This window comes from Heloderma suspectum, chromosome 2 (genome assembly GCF_057233095.1).
Source record: "Heloderma suspectum isolate Gila_16-S chromosome 2, 16-S_ref, whole genome shotgun sequence".
Taxonomy (NCBI): Eukaryota; Metazoa; Chordata; class Lepidosauria; order Squamata; family Helodermatidae; genus Heloderma; species Heloderma suspectum.
This window is the reverse complement of record NC_139459.1, coordinates 226,517,649-226,539,601: the sequence shown is the minus strand read 5'-3', so window position 1 is coordinate 226,539,601 and position 21,953 is coordinate 226,517,649. Positions and strand designations below refer to the sequence as shown.

The 21,953-nt window shown below is 42.5% G+C and overlaps 1 protein-coding gene across 13 annotated transcripts in view; it reads right to left on the bottom strand.

Annotated features, from left to right (window-relative positions):
- The window catches only part of TBCD (tubulin folding cofactor D), a 219,903-nt gene that overhangs the window by 19,384 nt on the left and 178,566 nt on the right, over window positions 1-21,953 (bottom strand). For 10 of the 13 annotated variants that reach the window (XR_014788321.1, XM_084838327.1, XM_084838329.1 and 7 more), the window contains 6 exons: window positions 20,782-20,900; window positions 18,709-18,800; window positions 15,655-15,795; window positions 8,312-8,395; window positions 5,929-6,087; window positions 5,178-5,316 (listed from right to left, as the gene is read on the bottom strand). Coding sequence is in view for 12 of the 13 variants with exons in the window: in XM_084838327.1 (XP_084694453.1) it covers window positions 5,178-5,316; window positions 5,929-6,087; window positions 8,312-8,395; window positions 15,655-15,795; window positions 18,709-18,800; window positions 20,782-20,900 (734 nt within the window). In the remaining variant the exon portion in view is untranslated. The remainder of the gene's footprint in view (window positions 1-5,177; window positions 5,317-5,928; window positions 6,088-8,311; window positions 8,396-15,654; window positions 15,796-18,708; window positions 18,801-20,781; window positions 20,901-21,953) is intronic. The other 3 variants (XM_084838330.1, XM_084838324.1, XM_084838325.1) reach the window with 1 other exon arrangement.

Sequence of the window (21,953 nt, the reverse complement as noted above, 5' to 3'; positions counted from 1 at the left end):
GATGGTATACACTGGGGAGGTTTTGGAAGGCGAATTCAATAAAGCCCTGATCTCTAAGTGACCCCTTTTATTCTAGATATATAGGTGCAAGCTGATTTTACCAAGTGAGTGAACACAAGCAGAAGCCTTGGTCATTGTAATACGTGCAAAAGGGTTCTTTTAACATTGTGTAAATTCAGGACAACAGAGCCTCATCAGAGATTTTCAAAATAGCAAGTAATACATTTTATTCTACAGATAAAGGCTCATTCAGCAAATCATATTTATTTTCCAGTTCAGGGGACTGGTGATTTGTTGTTTATTTGAGCCCATTAGGATCAATAAATGGGAGAACTTTGGATCACTTCAAATACTGGCATGACCCTGAAGTGGTTTGCCACCCTGAAGTGGCAAAAAAATAGAACCCTGTTGTTAGAATGGATGATACATGGTTTGCCTGGCTTGACCCTCAATTCATCTTAATGTTCCGTATCTATGAAGGTTAAGGTCAGCAATATCTAACATAGATCACATATAAACAACGTCGCCTTTCAAACTATTTCCAAGAATTGCTTTCACATCACCACTGTAAGTGCAACAAACATCTTTTTGCCCCTGAAGAAGGTGATAGACTAAAATATGTGGGGCATGCTGGGTTGGATCCAGACAAGTTAGTTCCCTTAGTAGTGTCCCTTCCTTTCCCTTTTAAATGCTTTTAAGGTGTATTTGCAAACTTAACAAACAAGCCAAGAAGCTATTTGAATGCAGTGGGATTTATCTAATATGTTAGAGCTGCAAGTTACATCCAAATACTGAACTTAATGGTCCATATCAGAAATTACTGACTTCATTGATCCATCTAAAAATGACATCTTGCAATGTGCAGACATAATTTCAGAAATCACAAAATAGTACTAGTTATGACCCATAAAAAGCCATGTATTTTTGCCCTCTCTTACTTCATCAGCCTTTTGATTATGCTGTTAGGAATGCCTGATAGAACCTGTGAGCCCAATTCTGTATTCTGCATGTCACATATGGGCAACCTGCAGCCCATATGTGACATGTGTAGCCTGCCACCTTAGGGTACCTCACCTACTTTTCCAGATGCCCAGGTGATCAGCCATCAGCTGGGCAGCAGGGAACAGAGGGCTGTTTCTCAGTCTTGATTAGGATCACTGGGGTTGGGCTGAAGCCTCCCCCACCCTTAGCATTCCTGACCAAGATAGTTATTTCCCACTGGCTAATAGGGGAGAGCAATCTCAACTGAGATCACTGTTGGGGAGAGCTTTAATCTCGCCCCCTTACAGCGCTCTTAATTGTGTGTGGGTAGGAGGCAAGTTAAAATCCCCTGCCAGTGATCCCCACTATTAGCGGAGAGGTAACAGCAATCCCAATCGAGATCACTGTGGGGGAAGGTTTAACCTTCCCCACACCCACCTGTGGTGATCCCAATGCAGAAGTCACTATTTCTTTGCAGCTAATAATAGAGGGGAAACAGCAATCTTGATCAGTATCACTGGAGGGGTGTGAGGTTAAACCCTCTCCCCACACCCAGTGATCCTGATCATTGTGGGGGTGAAGACAGTGTGTGTGTGTGTGTGTGTGTGTGTGTGTGTAGCTTCTGAATTGTCTTTGATTTCACATTATCTCTAGTTCATGTTTTCCTGTGCCCTGATCTTTATCTATTTTCCAAAATACACCAACTTATATAAAAACACAAAAGGTAAACACCATCAGAACGAATCTTGCCAATTACTTTGAATTAAAATGTGTACATTCTTGTGTGCAGAACGGGGATTTTTGTTTTGATAGATTCAGAATAACTTAACCAGCCTTGGGTACTATGCACCTTGACTTAGGTACAGGGGGCTCCATGTCTTAGGCTGTCCCTGCTCTACTGCAACAGTGTGCTCTGTAAATAATAATATATTTATATATTTCAAACTCTTGTTTTTATTTTGTGGTTCTGTCTATTTAATAAAAGACTTGGACTAGAGAAGTGTTTCCCAGACTTCTGATACTACAACACCCTTTTTTTCTGAATTAAAACTGAAGGCACATATCACACTCCAAAAGCTTTACACTAAGAGTGTGTAAAACTAAGAACCCTCCTCCTTCAGAATACGCAACGTGCTTTTGGTGTGAGTCATTGTTCTGGGTGTACCTGCTTTGAAGGCAGGTGATTCTGCTACATCTCAAGAATATAAGATCAGACCTGCTGGGTCAGACCATCATCCCATTTCCTACAGTGATCACCCAGATGCTCCTGAGGAGCACACAAGCAGTGCAGGAAGGCTATAATGCTCCCATGCTGTCGCCCCCCCCCCCCATACTGCCTCTGAACACAAAGCTTTCATATGGCTACTATGGCTAACAGCCTTCGATAGACTTATTCTCCATGAATTTGCCTAATGCTGCTTTAAAGCCTTCTAAGCTAAAGGCCATCACCAAATCCTGTTGCAGTGCATTTCATAAATTCATTAAGTCTAATATGAAGAAACTCTTTCTCTACATAATGAGAGACTGAACAATCCAATTGATGTAAAGACCGAGCAGAATTACCTGGCTCCACTGGAGACTAACTGAAGGAAGACAAAGACAAAACTGCAAATCATTCACACACTCAGTCAGCAGCCTAATTTGTGGGTGGGCATTTGGGGCTCACCGGAGCATTTTAATTATTTAATGAATTTATATCTAGAGGCACACTAGTACTTTTCTCATGGCACACAGTTTGGAAATTACTGGATTACAGCCCAGCTAAACTATTAAGAAATATTCTAAGGAGGTCCATAAAGAGCTAAGAATTCAAGATAATATTTCTGAAATCAGAACAGAAGGTTCTTCTCTTAAACAAACATGCAGAGCCAACAGTAGCTGGAAGAAATCAAACTGTTTACACTTTTCAAAACTAAGTGTAACCAATTCTGAAAAATCCAATAGGAAAATATTGGGAAAGAGCCTCTGTTTGACCTCTTCAAGCAACTCAAGGCTATTTTTCTGACTGAAAATTTGGGTAGCAGCCGGTCTCATATTTAAATCCATTAAATTTTATCTGTAAGTCATTATGAAACTCCACAAGAGCTTAGCATCATGTCCTGTGCATTTTAAGGTTTTCACAAATGGGAAAACAGAAAGTGCCATCAGCCTGATGCTACGGTCTATTATTCAAGGCAATAGGTACCATTATTACTAGCACAAGGATTCTTATATTTGTGATTGTTTGAGTCATAGTGTTGCACCACTGCAGCAACTCAAGACACTGCAACTGCACACTGCAAAGCTTTGCACATTATCAAATATGAGCTAGGACACTAGCACTTCTCTCATGGCACACACTTTGGAAATTACTGGACTACAGCCCAACTAAACTATTAAAATATTCTAAGGAATTCTGGGGAAAGGACTAGGAAGTTGCAATGATCAACTGAATTCTATGGTAATAAGAACAGGGATTTCCCCAGACATGCAGCTCAACCCCAATGCCAAGTTGCGGTACAGTGTATGAATAAGGGTGGGGTGGGGAGAGAACCAGGAAGGTAAATACCCAGACTTCAAGGACATTAAAGGCCAGATGTGACAGTGCTATGCTGCCCACTGACCAAACAAGGCCATGCAACTGAGCTGAGCTCCAGCATCATCAACAGCTATTTGTGAATGGACTAGAGAAAGGACAGTGAGTAGGACATGACAAATGCTAAATAACCAATGACCAAAGGATTCTGATTAGCTTACAAGATCGTCAAGTGCCACTGGTGCAAAAAGTACCCGTTATGGGGACCTACAAGACAACTGTAAAGACAACCCACCCACCCATCATACTTAATCCACTTTATTGTGACTGTCAGGAGTCAAATTGTAAGGTATAGAGGTAATAACAATTCCTAAGGTTGGTTTCTATTTCAGAGACAACCAGGGGCAGCAAATTATGAGAAACACAGTGGCAGAAAGAACAACCTATTGTAGGCAACGTGCTGTGGAAATGTTTTGCTACTGAACTACAGGCAGCACATCAAATTAATTTTTAAGCTTGTTACTACCCTCTAAAAGGTAAAAAGGTAAAGGTGTCCCCAACCAATCATGTCCAACTCTAGGGTGTGGTGCTCATCTCCATTTCTAAGCCGAAGAGCCAGCACTATCCGAAGACGCTTCCATGGTCATGTGGCCGGCATGACTGAACACCGAGGTGCACGGAACGCTGTTACCTTTCCCACCGAAGCGGTACCTATTTATCTACTTGCAATTTCTTGCTTTCAAACTGCTAGGTTGGCAGGAGCTGGGACTGAAGACGGGAGCTCACTCCGTCACGCAGCACTCGGGTCTCGAACTGCTGTCCTGCCGACCTTCCAGTCTGCAGTTCAGCGTCTTAACCACTAAGCCACCGCGGCCCTACTACCCTCTACATAACCACAAACATCCTCCAAATAGCCAAAGAAAAGGAATCTCCAAGTAGTGCTTCAACTACCCACTCAGATTTGGAGTCTTGCCACAAACAGGGCATAAGTGTAAAAGAGGGTGTATAAGGCCAGTTCTCTCACTATGTTTGCAGACCCCCTGCCCCCCATGCCAGCCTGGCCCCAATTCCCAGGAAGGGCGATGCTGGCTTGGGGAGGAGCTGCACCGTGGGTTATTCTCATGTGGCTTGGGATTTCTTACATTACCAAGCTGTGTGGGGAGAAGCTGTGCTGCAGCACGTTATGATGAAACAAAGGAGGCATGTAGTGAAGTGGTAAAAGTTGCTTTATGGAGATAAGGGATGCAAACTGGATTTTAATTAATTAATTCATTTATTTACATTTATATCCTGCCTTTCCTCCAAGGAGCCCAAGGCACCGTACATGATCCTCCTCCTCCAATTTTATCCTCACAACAACCCTGTGAGGTAGGTTAGGCTAAGAGTCAGTGACTGGCCCAAAGTCACCCAGTAAGGTTCATGGCCAAGTGGGGACTAGAACCTGGATCTCCCGAGTCCCAGTTCAACACTCTAACCACTGCACCATGCTGGCTTTTTAACTATTTAGCCTCCCACATATTCATGTCCCAGTTTTAACATCTCTGTATTCCTAAACATCAGCAACTTGCTTCCGGAAAGTGACAGTCAACTTGAACTGATACATGGCTCTTAGATATTCATTCTGTACTTAAAAATGATAACAAACACTCCCTATCAAACAAATGTGTTTTTATTCACTTACCGTTGATTCTGTTAATCCACCAACAGACACAGTCAGACCTGTTAGAACATGATAGCGATATGATGCTAAACCCAAAAGCTGTGTGATTCTGGGGAAGGCTTGTGATGGTGCATTCCAGTTGAAAGTTAATGCCTCTGACCTGTGAATAAGAGAGAGAGAAAATGGTCCTTCTGAAGCAAGGAAAATAGGAAGGAGACAACATATGCATAATTGCCTTCTGTGCAATTGTTTATTGTGCCAAAACTATTGCTAAGCTCTGAAATTTCAACAATTTTTCAAATAGCCAATGAAACTGAAGCTGATAATTGATAACAAAAACTCTCTCACACCCACTGGAGACAGTTTGTCCATTCAAAACAGGCTGTCAGACTACTGTTACATGCATTTGCATGTAAGTTGTATTTGTCCCTTAGTTTTTAGTATAACAGTAACCAACTGCTACACATTTTCATTTCCTTTGAAACCACTGATACCCATACCCTGTTTGAAGACAGGTTACTGGACTAGGGAAACCATCAACGATGGAAAATCTAACATACTGTAAATAATCTATGGATTCAGGAGCATAAAAATTTAGATGACTTTCAAATTCCCTTTTTCTTCTGATAAACATAGCCTCTATGAATCACAAAAGCCAATCCTGCCAAGTCAGAATGAAATATTTTTTAAATACAGAATGTTCAAATGAGAGGGATTTTCATGTTTATGGACAACCCTATCTGAGACCACTGGACACTACCTTGGAAATTACCTTGGAAATATCTTCTCTAAGTCTTCTCGGTGGGGTATGTGTGGGACAGGAGGGTTGTCAAAGTACAGAAGTGTAAGAAACACAGATCCTGCATGGGCTCGAAATCGGTCAATTTTTTCAGCTGATTGTTGAGCCACGCAGCACATGATCTGCTTGGAGCTGAAATTTAATATACAGAAAATTCATTCATAAGGAGCTGCATACCTTAAAGAGAGCACCTCTTACTGTATGGTTGCTCCCCACCCACATTATAATCTTCTAGTCAGGCCCTGCTAAGAATTCCTTCAGCAAAAGGAATGAGAACAGCTGTGCAAAAAAGCACTACTTTTGCTTTGCCCCAAGACACTGGAATGATTGGCCAAGGGTGGTCAGACAGCATTTCTCTCTCCTACCTTTCAGGAAGAAATGTGAAGCACATTTACTCATGTTGTCTTTTTACATGCTAGGCAGAAAAGCTGCTCTCACTGGGGCTGTTCGGACGCCACAGCACACAGGGTGGGTTGTTGCGAACAACTCACCCTGGATGTGTAGCGCACTGCCAGAGGATCAGGCAACCAACCCACCATGGGTGAGTTGATTGCCCCCTTGTCCCCCCTCCCTCTCCCGCAGTCCTCCACCCCCAAGGGACCTGGTGGCAGACCCACCTTGTCTGCTGCCAAGTCCCCCTTCCCGGCTCTGATCACAATTGGAGTTTGTCTGATTAACCTCAAAGATTGCTCTCAGATTTTGACAGAGACAGTTGTTGAACTCCAAGGGGCAAGAGCAATCTTTAGGACAAACCTGTTCCTTTATTGGAAGGGGTCTGCTGGGGGTGGGAGTAGTGGGCCATGTGTGGGACCCCCACCAAGGCCCCACCCATCCCAGCATGAATAGGAAACATGCAGGGAAGTGGGTAACTAACCCCTTCTTCCCCCCCTTTAAAATCACCCACTTCTCTGTGTGCTTCCCAGTCATGTGGGGGTGGGGGCTTGGTGGTCCCCAACATAGCCCACTACTATCTGCCCTGGCACCCCTCTCTTTGCCATAAAAAAGGTCTGTCTTTTGCACACAGGATGTTTTAAATCCCCATGCATGCTAATGGAGATCACGTCCGTTGGCTTGCAAGGGGATTTAAAGGTGTCCTGAGAGAAAAATTGGGGACAGAGGAGTCCAAGCCCCCTCATGGACTGTGTTTCCCCCCACAGTCCTTGGGGGGGGGGGGCTTGGATTTCGCACCCTCACCCCCATTTTTTGACTTTTTAAAAAAATTCTGCAGTCTCGTTTTGCATTAAACAGGGCAGGGAAACTAAAATAAAAAGTGCCCCTCCTGTAAAACAGATGGGGGAAAATCTTACCCCACTGCCTATTGCCCCAAGGACCCATGGCGGGGGTTGGGTCCTCCCCCATCTGGCTTTCGGGAAGGGCACTTTGAAAACAATCTGCATAGACGTCCATTGAATTTTCAAGTGCCCCTCCAAAAATTGGGGGTGGGCAGGCCAAATCCAAAGGCCTTGAGGCAACTCAGTCTGGGGGGGGGGGCTTGGATTGGCCCCCACCCCCAATTTTCAGCTTTTAAATTTTTTTCTCAGCCCCCTTTTGAGGAAAAGGGGGCTGGGAAATTTTTTAAAAAGGCTCTGAGTGTGATGAAGATTGCCATCAGAGCCGAGAAGAGGGATCAGTAGGGGCAAAGGGGATGCCCATGACAGCTCCCCCCCCCCCATAGTGCTATTTGGGCACCATGGGGGGCAGGCTGTCACAGGCAATGGGAAAGGGTAGGGGGAGCCGCTTGGGGAAGAGCAGCAGAGGTAAAGCAACCCACTCTGCAGACTGTGGATTCTCAGCGGGGGTTGTTTGGGAAAAAAACAACCCACCCTGAAAACCAATGTCTGGGTTTGCACCATGCGCTAACCAGCAATGGTTTGTTCGGGAACACAAACCATCATTTGTTGGTGTGTCATGCAAACCCAATCACTGTGTTGACTCTTCCTCATAATTTTTTTTCTAGCACATTGTTTTTAAGATTTTATTTTAATCCTTTTATTTTATTATATTTCTGTTGATAGTTATGATTGTTATGCTTTAAGCATTTGGAGAGACAGCCTATAACTTTTTCAAAATAAATATATTCATAAATAACATAAATTCTGTATTTCTCAGAAAAAGCATAACTACCCATTTTAAGCAGAAATAGCTATTAATGTAAACTATTTAAGGAGGAAGAGATAATTAGACACTACAATCTGCATGCCTTGTGTTCACAACAGTAAGACAGGTTTTGCTTGAGTTCTTTCACTAACACAGTAGTGATAAGTGAATTCCACCAGTAGGAGGTATGACTGAAGGAGCCTTGTCCCAAAATGGCTGATCATCTAACAATACAGCAAACTGTTTGCAAACTACATACACATTTGCATCGATTAACTCTGGCTCAGTCTGTGTTAATAACAGAGTCACTTCCATTAAGCTCATCATAGCAGCTTCTCTCACCCTGTTGAAATAAGAATACAAAGCAAGTTATTGATTTCTAGCCCTGTATGGACAAATGCACATAATGCTCTATGCTAGAAATGTTGACATAACATCAGAACTTCTTAATCACATCTCATGGCAGCAAAGTAGCAGCAGCAGCAAGGTTTTGGATTAGTATCCTCTCAAACAAAGATTGTTTGAATTTTAAATTAAATCCATGGTTTTTGCTGACACTTATGAAAAATAATTAAAAAGTGTATCATAGAGTAGAAAGCACTCACCCAAGACAGGTCACCTAATTTTTGTCAATCTCCCCTACTTACTTGAGCCTCTTGTCATCCCCCCAAAGCTGCTCCTGAAGGTTTGAGTACCCTAAGTAAGAGAATGGGACAGTGCACGGAATGCTACAGTAGGCAGGAGAGGTCGGCAAAAATTGGGTGACCCAACTTGTGCGAGCAGAAGCACTTTCTGCTAAGGTGAAGTCATAATTGGATATGACCCAGGGAGGTTATTATTATTATTTTTTAATATAACATTAGCAACTGTTCTTTGTGCAAATTAATGGAGATTGGTGGATCTACCAACTATAACAAATTGGAACAAAGTTGTATGACTATGCTACAATGGCTAAAGTGGCTAATTATGGGCATATAAAGGAAGGAAGATAGAACAAATGTATTTGTGGAAAAGCGGATCTTTATTTGAATTCTAGAATAATACAATCATAGCGCAACAAACGTCCTTAATGTACTCAAAATAATATCAGATTTACAGCACAGTCCTATGCATGTCTATTCAGTCATAAGCCCCAATGAGTTCAATGGAACATACTTGCATGTAAGCGTGTATAAAATTACAGCCTTAAGGATTTTTTGTAAGATTTTTTAAAAGCACCTGATATAGAAATATATGGGCCAGACAATGTTTTCACTTGAAACAGACATGGGGTGGCCCAGAATATTTCCTCTGTGATATCACTAGAGAAGCCACCTTTTCCACTCTTGGTGGAAAAGATCTACCCCACGTGTGGACTGGCCGCTCTGCTCTTGTGACTGATGAGGAGAGCTGGATTTGGATTTGGGAGAAGATGACTGCCTTCTGCTGCCTTTACCAATTTTGCTGCTTTAACAACTTGCTCTGCAACTGCCCACCCCCTCCTCCAATAATCTCTGCTGGTATGGAGTGGAAACACCTGCAGGGAAGCCTATTTGCCAAGCTATTTCTCTGCCATTGGATATCTTCAGGCCTCCGAGAGAAATAAAAGCAGCCTCGCTGTGCGGCAGTGGACCATCCGCAACGGGGGTACGTCCGTTTGGTTTGCCCCTTCGGGATGCCACAAGGGCAAGGGTGCTCCTCACTTTCTCTTTCTATGGGTTGCGTGTTACCTCTCTGTTTAACACCTGTTGTGTGTCGGGGGGGGGGGAAGGTTCCCTGGGGGACAGGGGGGTCTCCTGATGATAGTATCTATCTTCAGTAATTGCCCACCCTGGGTGAGAGATAGGGGTTAGGGGCTTTGCGTGTTAGAACTGCTTCTTCTGCCTATAGAGAGAGCCTGTGGTGGCTAGAAGTGGGTTTCCATCTGGGCGAGAGACAGCGGGGAGAAGTGACTGTAACACTCCAGGTGAGAGATCGAGTGTGTATGAACTAGCAGAAATAGATCTGAATAGCTTGGAAATAGTTTATTGACTATTCTAAAGCCTTTGACTGTGTGGATCATGAAAAACTGTGGCAAGTTCTTGGTGGGATGGGGATACCAAGTCATCTTGTCTGCCTCCTGAGGAATCTGTATAACGACCAAGTAGCAACGGTAAGAACAGACCACGGAACAACGGACTGGTTTAAGATTGGGAAAGGAGTACAACAGGGTTGTATACTCTCACCCTACCTATTCAACCTGTACGCAGAACACATCATGCGACGTGCTGGGCTTGATGAAGCCAAGGCTGGAGTTAAAATCGCTGGAAGAAACATTAACAATCTCAGATATGCAGATGATACCAGTTTGATGGCTGAAAGCGAGGAGGAGCTGAGGAAACTCATGACGAAGGTGAAAGAAGAAAGTGCAAAAGCTGGGTTGCAGTTAAACCTCAAGAAAACCAAGATTATGGCAATCAGCTTGATTGATAACTGGCAAATAGAGGGAGAAAACGTGGAGGCAGTGACAGACTTTGTCTTTCTAGGCGCAAAGATTACTGCAGACGCTGACTGCAGCCAGGAAATCAGAAGACGTTTACTTCTTGGGAGGACAGCAATGACAAATCTTGATAAAATAGTGAAGAGCAGAGACATCACACTGACAACAAAAGTCCGCATAGTTTAAGCAATGGTATTCCCCGTAGTAACCTATGGCTGCGAGAGCTGGACCATAAGGAAGGCTGAGCGAAGGAAGATAGATGATTTTGAACTGTGGTGCTGGAGGAAAATTCTGAGAGTGCCTTGGACTGCAAGAAGATCAAACCAGTCCATACTCCAGGAAATAAAGCCAGACTGCTCACTTGAGGGAATGATATTAAAGGCAAAACTGAAGTACTTTGGCCACATAATGAGAAGACAGGATACCCTGGAGAAGATGCTGATGCTAGGGAAAGTGGAAGGCAAAAGGAAGAGGGACCGACCAAGGGCAAGGTGGATGGATGATATTCTGGAGGTGACGGGCTCGACCTTGGGGGAGCTGGTGGTGGCGACGACTGACAAGAAGCTCTGGCATGGGCTGGTCCATGAAGTCACGAAGAGTCGGAAGCGACCGACCGAATAAACAACAAACAAAAGTTGTAAATAAATAAACCTGGGCAGAATAAATCCCCAGGAGGAGAACCAATATAGCTGCTCCTATGGGTGAATCACAGAGCACCCCCTCTCAAATTCAACCATCAGAATCCCCTGCCCTCTCCCTCATGCCACCCTAAAAGTCCAACACCTTTTTGCATTGGAACAGGGCCCTAACAGCAATAGCACTCTTTTGAACAAGTCCAAAGGGCCCTATGGGTTGTTCATTCCAAGTCAAGAAGGGGACAGCTTCACCCAAGAGATCTCCCTTGGTGACTCAGCTTAAACAAGTGCATCCAGCTGAGGATTGGGTTTTTACTTCCTAAATATCAACCCCCTATTTGTTCACGTATTTAAGGTAAAGCCTGGTATATACAGTCAGGGCCAGAAATACTGGAACAAGGATAACTGTTTTGGCAGTTGGCCTCCGTACACCACCACATTGAAGTTGAAAGGAAACACACCCAGATGGGAGCGAAGTCAGGACTTTCAGCTGTAATTCAAGGGATTTGTCAGAAGTCCCTTGATTCAAGGGATTTGTCAGAAGTGGGGCACGAACCGTTCAGGAAGTACAGCCAGTGGCACACACACACACTCATCGTGGGTCGCACATAAGTAATGGAACGAATAGCTGACAAGCAGCTGCATGGCCAGGTGCGGCCTGCTTCCTGGGTGCGCCATGACCAATCAAGCAGATAAAAGGCCTGGAGGTGGTTTTAAGTGTTACATTTGCATTTGGTAGCTGTTCACTGGAACTCCCAATATGAGGTCCAAAGAGGTGTCCATGCGAGTGAACGGGGCCATCATTAGGCTGAGGAAACAAAATAAACCCATCAAAGAGATAGCAAAAACAGTGGGAGTGGCCAATACAACAGTTTGGAACATCCTGAAAAAGAAGGAAGTAACTGGCAAGCTCAGCAACAGCAAAAGGCCTGGAAGACCACGGAAGACAACTAAAGTGGATGACCACAGAATTCTGCTCATGGTGAAGAGGAACCCTTTCACAACATCTAGCCGGGTCAAGAACGCTCTTGCGGAGGTAGGCATGTCATTGTCAACATATACAGTCAAGAGACGGCTGTATGAATATAAATATAGAAGCTTCACAACAAGGTGCAAACCAGTGGTAACGCTCAAGAATAGAAAGGCCAGATTAGCCTTTGCCAGCAAACACTTGAAAAAGCCCGCCCAGTTCTAGAATAAGATTCTTTGGACTGATGAAACCAAGATTAACTTATACCAGAACGATGGGAAAAGAAAAGTATGGAGAAGGAAAGGTACAGCTCATGATCCAAAGCATACCACATCATCTGTCAAACATGGTGGAGGCAGTGTTATGTCATGGGCACGTATGGCTGCCAATGGAACCGGGTCACTGGTGTTTATTGAGGACCTGACTGCTGATAAAAGCAGGAGGATGAATTCTGAAGTGTATAGGGCTATACTTTCTGGTCAGATTCAGCCAAATGCTGCCAAAATGATAGGACGCCGCTTCATATTGCAGTTGGATAATGACCCAAAACATACAGCAAAAGCTACCCAAGAGTTTCGCAAGGCAAAGAAGTGGGATGTTCTTCAATGGCCAAGTCCAGAAGGTTCCAGACTTCAGGCAGTCATTGACTGCAAAGGATTTTCATCCAGGTATTGAAGGCGATCCTTAAGTTTGAAATGATGTTGGTTTGTTCCATTACTTATGAGCCACCAAAGATGGGTGTGTGTGTATGCCGCTGGCTGTACTTCCTGAATGGTTCGTGCTCCACTTTTGTCAAACCCCTTGAATTACAGCTGAAAGTCCTGACTTCGCTCCCATCTGGGTGTGTTTTCTTTCAACTTCAATGTGGTGGTGTACAGAGGCCAACTGCCAAAACAGTTATCCTTGTTCCAATATTTCTGGCCCTGACTGTAGGTGTCATTATTTCTGCACTTCCAAGAAGTGTTCAAAGCGCAATTAAAGGGCGAGTTCTAATCTGCTTTAGTGACAATGAGAACAGTCAAGGTTAATTATTCCAGGTACAGAAAGACACAGAAAGAACTGCAAGAATACTTAGAAATATGTGCAGAAGAAAATGGTCCCCTTTAATGGGTTAATGAGGGCATTAAAAAAACGGTCCGGTGAAATGCTTCCGTTGAATACTGTTGCACTAGAGGCCTCTGAGCGATGTCTTCCTTTCCAAGACAGCTGCATACCTCACTCCCAAGAGATCCCCCTGCGTCTCACCACAGTAAAATGCGCTCTATATTTGTATTTTTTCGAAGATCAAAAGGAAGTGAATGCATATGAACTCTTAAAATCAGTGGACAAGTACCTCAACTGAAAATTAGGCGACTGAGGAAAAATGTATAAATTGCTCCACAGCAGTTCGGCAACATTTCATCAAAGAATACTTTTTCCTGTTTTCATATGGCATCTTACTACTAAGATACTCATATTTAACACCTGTAGACAGTTTGGACAAGTCCCAGCAAACAATCTGTCAAAAGGAATGTTAAGTTTGCATATGGAAAATACAGTTGGTTAGCTTTCCCATGAATCTTCCAAACACACACACACACACACACACGTGCAATTCTTTCCTACACTTCTTTGCACTTCTGTACCTGAGAAGACACAATTCAAGCAGTACTATTTATTTTTAAAGTATGGACTCCACCACACCCTGCAGCAAATTCCTCAACAGGTGGGTAAGAGGACCATGGGGGAAGCTTATGCAGGATCTGGGCGGTGTTGGGAAATCACATCAGCCCGCCTTAGCTTCTCCTCACCTGGCCTTGAGACTGGCTTGGGGACAAAGGTGGAGAGAATTTGTTCGTGCTCCCCTTTGGCCCTGAGGCAATTATGGTGGCTTGTTCTGGGTCTGGTAGATGGTGATTGGATCAAGTCACATTCATCTCCTGAGTTCACAACACAAAGGATTTGGGTCTCAAAAATGAGGGTTCGAGTTTATTGTGTTGCATATGCAGTCATGATATCATATCATAAACATAAACACACATTTTTGCAGCAAGCACACTTTTAAGAATTCAGAGTTGGAGGGTTACATATAAATTCTAGGACAAAACTGTAAGGGATGTTATGAATCCATGATCAGATTTCCTACATTCCCTCACCCACACCCCACAAAAGACAAACACAGCTCACCGTCTGTGCTGAAAAGTAAATAACCCTTTCCCACCATACTATTTTTTAAATTAAATTGCTCCTCCATCCAAAGCTGCTATCAACAGCAGCTGGTGGATAGGGCAATTTTAATTGGTCAGATAACACAGGAGGGAGATTAAATCCCTCCAATGGAACAACCCCAGTCTTATTTGGGGTACCCCACACTAATTTACCTTGTCCAAAGAAGAAGAAAAAAGCAGCGGGGAGATCCAAGCACAGGCAGATCTACTGATGTCATGACTAGTTTGGCCTCTAATAATTTTCTCAATATATGTTTATTGCATGATGTGCAATCTTCTTCAATTCTGATTGATTTCTCAAGGTGTACACTGAACTCTCCCCCACCCCTCTTTTAGCTAAAGGTACTTTAACACATCATTTTTTGAAACTAATACTTTTTAAAATACACTAGTTTAAATACACAAGACAATATGAAACAAGCAACTTTCACTTATCAACCAATTGGAATTCTCATGCAAAATTATTAAAATTAGTTTGACTTTTTGTTAATTTTGGGGGAGGAGGGGATTGTATATTAATGATCTTGTGTTTACATTTTAGGGTTTACAGATAGTCGAGATTGTAACAAATCATTTGCTCTTTAAAATAAATGCACAAACGTTTGTTTGTAAGAGGTAGCAACAATTTTGAAAAGACAAGAGAGCTCTAGCTGTTGATACAACTGCTCCCTCTGCTGTCCAATCACCAAAATGTGATATTTTGATAGAATGCCATTTAACCAGTATCTAATACAGTTATTAGAAGCTCTCACACTGGTACTTATATTGGTATTGGCAGAAAAGTCTGCAATCTCTGATTATCTGACATGTTTTGAATGAACCTTTTATTTGGTGTGTTTCCTGCTCGTTGTCCTCTCACTATAGCCTTTCCTTTGCTATCTGTGAAATTTTAGAACTTGATCAGATGGTCTATAGTACTGTGCTTTATAGTACATTACAGTATAAGGGAACAGTGTTGTTACCTGTGAATCTCTTTGGGTTCTGTTGCAGCTATTTGGGTTACGGGCATTTGGTTTTCATGTTTTTGGCCAAATACCCACGTTTTTTGGCTACAAGATTACAACAATAGTGGGGGTACTGCTGAACTCTTGACATGGATATGATGTTAGCTGCATTTTACCGATTTTCCTACTATTTTTCTCAGTCTTTGTTTCTGCAAAACTTAGTTGCACCATCCTACGTTGCTTCAGAAGTGCAATGTCCTGGTGCGATTGCATTAATGCAGCACCGCTCCTTATGACGTTTACCAGAGCCTTTCTGTAAATCCTATCCTCTTGTTGCCTTCTGTTGGAGAACACAGACGTGGGACTTAATCAAGACTAAATGTCTTACCATGCTCCAACATCACCTCGACTGTCTGTTGTGTAATCATTCAGACCATCCAGCAATATGTTGTATATCCATGCAACGTTATTTCTGCAGACGAATTGAGTTGGTGATCCTTCTCCTTTCACCCCTACTGTCAAACAAACCCTGAAGGAAGAAAATACACACACATGCACACACACACACACAGTGACTAATATATCCATATAAACTTAGGATACATAATTTGTGTATTAACAGCAAACAGAATTCTGCTTAACGCATTCATGAAAAATACCAATATGAACGCCCTTTAATCAAAATGGATAGGAAATGCATCTTCTACTGACATTATTCTAAAACTATGTACTACTGGAAGTGATTGACCGGATTCTTCAAATATGTATCATTGCCCTTTTATGTTACACACTTAAAATATGTATCATTATGTTACACACTTAAAATATATATCATTGCCCTTTTATGTTACACACTGTTCTGTGGAATTAACTACTGGCCAACAGGAAGAGGGGCAGATGAACTATCCTTTTGGATTTTATGTTCTCTTAGCAAAGATCCTGTCATGACTAATGGTCTGAGGACAGGCATATGATTCAGTAGGGAATCAAATAAGGAGTCAGTCTATGAGCAGCTCAGCCTGCTCCTGAATGACAAGTTGCTCAGATGGAGGAGTCAGAGTTAGCCATGTTATATAGAAATGTGGTACCTTACTGACTCCTCCTGTCGTCTGATTTTCATCCCATTGGGCTGATAACTATGGTATACCCCCTTTGGACAGCTTTAGTGGTGATCTTGTAGTACAGTAGTACATAGATCAAGCAGTGACCTATGGACCCTTGGTCTGATCCAGCACGACTCTTCTTATGTTCATCCGTTTCAAGATGCCATGATGGTGCAGGGAATAGAGCACTAGGGTCATGCTGCCAGAATTTACGGTTCAATATCCCTTACAGACATCACCTTGCTGACAAAGGTTTGTATAATCAAAGCTATGGTTTTCCCAGTAGTAACGTATGGCTGTGAGAGCTGGACTATAAGGACGGCTGAGCGTCGAAGAATTGATGCTTTTGAACTGTGGTGTTGGAGAAGACTCTTATGAGTCCCCTGGACTGCAAGGAGGTCAAATCAGTCAATCCTAAAGGAAATCAACCCTGGCTGTTCATTGGAAGGACAGATACTGAAGCTGAAGCTCAAATATTTTGACCACCTAGTGCGAAGAGAAGACTCACTGGAAAAGACCCTGATGCTGGGAAAGACTGAAGGCAAAAAAAGGAGAAGGGAACAGCAGAGGATGAGATGATTAGATAGCATCACCATTGCAATGAACATGAACTTGAGCACACTCTGGGAGAGAGTGGAGGACAGGAAGGTCTGGTGTGCTATGGTCCATGGAGTCACGAAGAGTCGGACACGACCTAATGACTGAACAACAACAACAATCCCTTACAGATCCTAAGAAACCCAGGCCACATTCGGACATCATTTTAACCCATGGTGGCTTAAAAAGCTACTCACAGTAGCTTATTTTGATATAGTCCACGATGCCCTGCCACATGACCAGATTAATAAATTACTATGAGTAGGTTATTAAACTTCTATGCATAATCTGAGTCAAGGGGGTGGGAGCTATAACTCCCTGACAGTTTGCTGGAATAGGGTGAAATTACACAGGTGGGGTGCCTTCATGGGGAGGCTTCAGATGCTGTAGTGCATTATTGTGGAACTGCGCTTGTTCAAGGAAAAGTGAGGAGTTTCTTCCCTATTCCCTTATTTCCCAAATTGTGCAGTTTCAAAATAGTGATCAGGGAAGCCTGTCATTGTGTAACTCTGCTGTAGCGGGGTAGAGTGAAGCTGTCATCGTACTTGGGGAAAGCTGTCATTTTGTAACTGGGAAGGCTGTGCTTGTCTGGCTGTGGTTGTCCCTCGGTTGCTTGTCAGATTTTGGAAAAAGAGCTGTGCAGGGTTAGGCAGAACAGCCATAACAGTTTTGACTGCTCTTGCCAGGCGACTATGTAGGCAATCGAAATAAGCCACGGTGAATGCTAGACGACACGATAACCACAGTGGGTTAAATAACCCTTACTGCAGACTGTGAGTTATTAGAGTGGCTTATCTTACCCAAATAAGTCATCATTTATTCAAAAATTCCCAACAGACGACACGATAACCAACGATGGGTTAAATAATCCACGGTGGCTTATTTAATCCACCATGGGTTATCATGTTGTCCGAATCCAGTCCCAATGTCCATTCTCATTCTAAACATGCCATGCTGTATTGCATGTTTTTATAATGCACAGCATTCTTACACATTACAGCAATGTGTTACATAAACCATGTAGTAAACTTTTGCCATCTCTGAATAAGTCAAAGTTCTAGAGGGTGTTGTTAGTTACATCACACTCCTGTTTTCAGTTATTCTACTCCTTTAAAGGGGTCACAATTATACAAGGGTGAGGAAAACTGGTTACAACAGAGAAGTTTATGCAAGGGAATGATGTAGAAAAGCTCTCTGGCACCTTAGCAGGATGGGAAGCTATATGTGATGAAAGAGTGAGATGAAGTAAAATATAGACATGCAACTTCAACAGCACACATTCACTTAAATAAATGCAAGAGATGTCTAGATATAGAAACAAAAACAATACAGCAAAAATAGAATTTTTGATTTCTACCTCTCCAAGCTACACTACTATAAGCTCTATCGTTCTGATACAGGCATTTTGATTATTCAAATTCAATATATCTAGCCTGCTCACAAAACAGTAAAGACCTGCTCCACATGAAGATCACCACCTCATAAAGATTAATAGTCTTGAGATAATTCAAAATAGATTTTGGATTTTGTTGTCCAAAGAGGATAAGAAAACTACAGTTAAACTTAAAAATATAATTTATTTGCTTCAAAATCATGACTCTACAAATGCAACTACCTTGGCAAAAATCCCACTGGAAAGATACCTTAAAAACCAAGTTAATACTTTTTTCCTTAATGGCCTTCACTACTTTCATATTTTAAAGGGAAAATAAAACATATATAAAACAAATGGTTGAACATACTTTGCAATGGCTTTTAGACCATCTCTTCTGGATTCAGCAAAGCTCACACCTTCAGGGGAAATGAAAGTGACTCTCTTTAAACCTTCTAAAACCTGGGGAAAAAACCAAAAACACCATATTAGTACTGTATTAAGCTTGCTTGTGAATTGTTATCTGAAAAACAAAGGAAGGTAAAGTGGCTGGGAGGAAGGGGTCACAGAGGAAAAGTGATGGACATGACAAAGATTCAGTACACACTTGGCACATAGGATGCAACTGGGTTCACACAACACGCTAACCCACCCAATGTGGGTTGTTGTTGAACCATGGGGTTATTGTGTTGTCTGAACGCAATGAGGGTGGGTTATCGTGTTGTCTGAATGCAGTGCTTTTTCCAGAGGGTGGGTCATCGTGTTGTTGGAACGCAGTGTGTTTTCTGCAGGGTTTTCTGCTCGCCAACCATGCAGTGTGGCTTGTTAGCCACCCTGAGCAACCCAACAAGCCATGGGTTCTCAAGGTGGCTTGGTCAAGAAAAATAAACCACACTGCATGGTAAACAAGCCACCCTGAAGAAAACGCACTGTGTTCAGACAAAATGATAACCCACCCTGCAGAAAATGCACTGCATTCAGACGACATGTTAACCCCCGCTGCGGAAAATGCACTACATTCAGACAACACCATGGTGGTTTAGTGTGTTGTGTGAACCCTGTCCCAGACATTACCTCATTCTGGAGTCTCCAACATGGTGCGTCTGGGTGCTAATGTGCCCGTGGACACATGCTTCCTGCTGAACCTTGTCCTGCAGAAACTTGACCTGCTTACTTCTGAGTGGTCATACAGAGGCTTATCCTGCTTACTTGTGAATAGATATGATGCTCATTCTTACTTCTAAGTAGATATGGAGAGGCTTGGTGTTTGGGTTGCTTTTGGAAAGTGCCGCTAAGTCATTCTTTCTGCTTGCTTCTGAGTAGGCATCTAGAGGCTTGTCCTGCTTACTTGCGAGTAGACATGCTGCTCATGCTTATTTCTGAGTAGACATACTTCCTACCATAAAGTGGTACCAATGGACAGTGTCCTATACTGCTGCTGCACCTCCATTGTTCCTTTTGCACCAGTGGGAGCAACAGCTTGCATAACTGGGATGTCACAGTTCTAAAAGTAACCACTGAAATGAGCAGAAAGTCTTTTATCCAGATTCGGACAGATCAGTGGAGTTCTCTTCTGCAAGCTCTGCTGACCTGCCCCATTCTGGAAATGAGCATTTCCCCTCATTTCGGGCTGCTTGTAGAACCACAAAATCCACGTTGCATAAGCGTCGCTCACACTGCTGCATGGGCACAATAGGATACTGCACAATCGAATTGGGGCTGGGTTGGATTTTCAGACCTGCCCAGACCTGCCCAAGAAGTGTAATTCAGCCCTCAGGCTGAAAAAGTTTGTCATGATTTAGTCCTTCGCTTCTCCTCCTAAGCATGTATAATGCTATTTGTACACTTGCATCTGTTCCCTGGCCACTTGCAACTGCTGGCCACATGTAATACAATTTGCTCCTTTAAAACATTCTTCTTTACCTTCTATTGACACATCTGAGATTTGAATATGCAACTATACACATACGATCGAAAGCTTATATTTAAATTTTTCCCTACTTCCTCTACCATAGAAAAAAACAGCAAGCTACCATGAAGAATTCATATTTGTAATACAGCATGGTATATACAAGCTTGTTGCTGGAGGACAATACGTTAGAAGGGAAAGCTATTTACTTTTACCACCCCGGATGGCAATGGTTTCCCATTGTCAATTATTTATTTGCCCCCCCACTCGTGTTGTGTCTGTCTATCAGCCAAATGTGTGTTATCCACAAACAAAAGCAAGATATGAATGACCCTTTACCCTTCAAAGGTAGTTAATCTTAATTCTCTATGGAAACCAAGGAAACACGATAGAGATCTCATTATAAAACTCTAAACACAGCAATATGATTCATTATCATATGCTGAATGAAACAATCAGATTTAATTCAGAATATTCCTACGAACACTAGCAAAACTGTTAACCATCCAGCCTAAGGCCTGCATTCTAGCTCACCTCCTGGAGCTTGCCTTTTAAAAGAAATTTAGGAAGAGCGCCCAAGGCTAGTGAAAAGCCACATCGAGTCATTTCTTCATGGCTTTGAAGGCCTGAAATGTACTGTTTCACCAGCTCATCTAGAAAAATACAATAGTTACAGCATCATTAATTAGAACATGACAGAAGGGGCGCGGGGAGGATAGCTTTAGAGCTCTAAAAGACTTGCATGTGATTAAATTATTCCCAGAAAGAGAGACAATGTTGACTTCCAAGTCTTGTACATTTTGTTTATACAATGATTCTGCTCTTATTAATTGAAAGGATTTACTATGGCAATGTTTTGTTAGCAAAGCAGGACAACGTACTCAACACGATGGCATGGGCCTATTTTTCTTCAGAGTGGTGACATCCTTTGACTATCGCATTTCAGGACGTAGTCTAAAGTATTAATGGGCATAAATCCACCCATATTTGCTCAAAATATGAGCAAAACAATTCTAGATATTATGTACATTTTAATACTTTTGCTTCCTTGTTTTTGAAAATCTTTTGAAAAAGAATTACATAGTTTGCCTTATTGGACCAGCACTTTCTTAACAGCCCATCTGTAACAGCTGTAAAAAACAACATTTCTTAAACAGAGACATTTAAAGACATTTCTACTTTTAAAAATTGTGTATATAATAATTAAAAATTAAGGCAAATAATGTGTTGAAGGAAAAACTGTGTTTAATCAGAAATAATAATGGTAATGTTCAGTGCTGAGCATATCTTAAATAATATGACTGAATCAGGGAAATAGTTCCCTTTAAAAAGAAGGCTGGAATGAAGTAGCAGAGCAGGAGAGAGTAGAGCATGCACACGGGTTAAAAGAACAAACATCATGGAACTACTGCAGTTTTATTCTGTCTGACAGCAGATTCATGTGATCACTGAGATCATGCTGGCCGTGTCAGCTCCATGCCAGTAGCAATCCAGTCATTTCTGCCACAGCCATGCTCAGAACTAGAGTATTGTATGCATCTACATCTAGGTGGTCTGTGATCCTGCATGCGGCAACAGCTGGGCAAACATGACTGGGTACTGATAGGGGTCCTATGTGCCATGTATGGTAGGCACTGCATGATCATTGGTCATGTGAGTCAATCTTAGTTACACAAGAAGCAGCTCAAATGGGTTTTGTTTGAGTA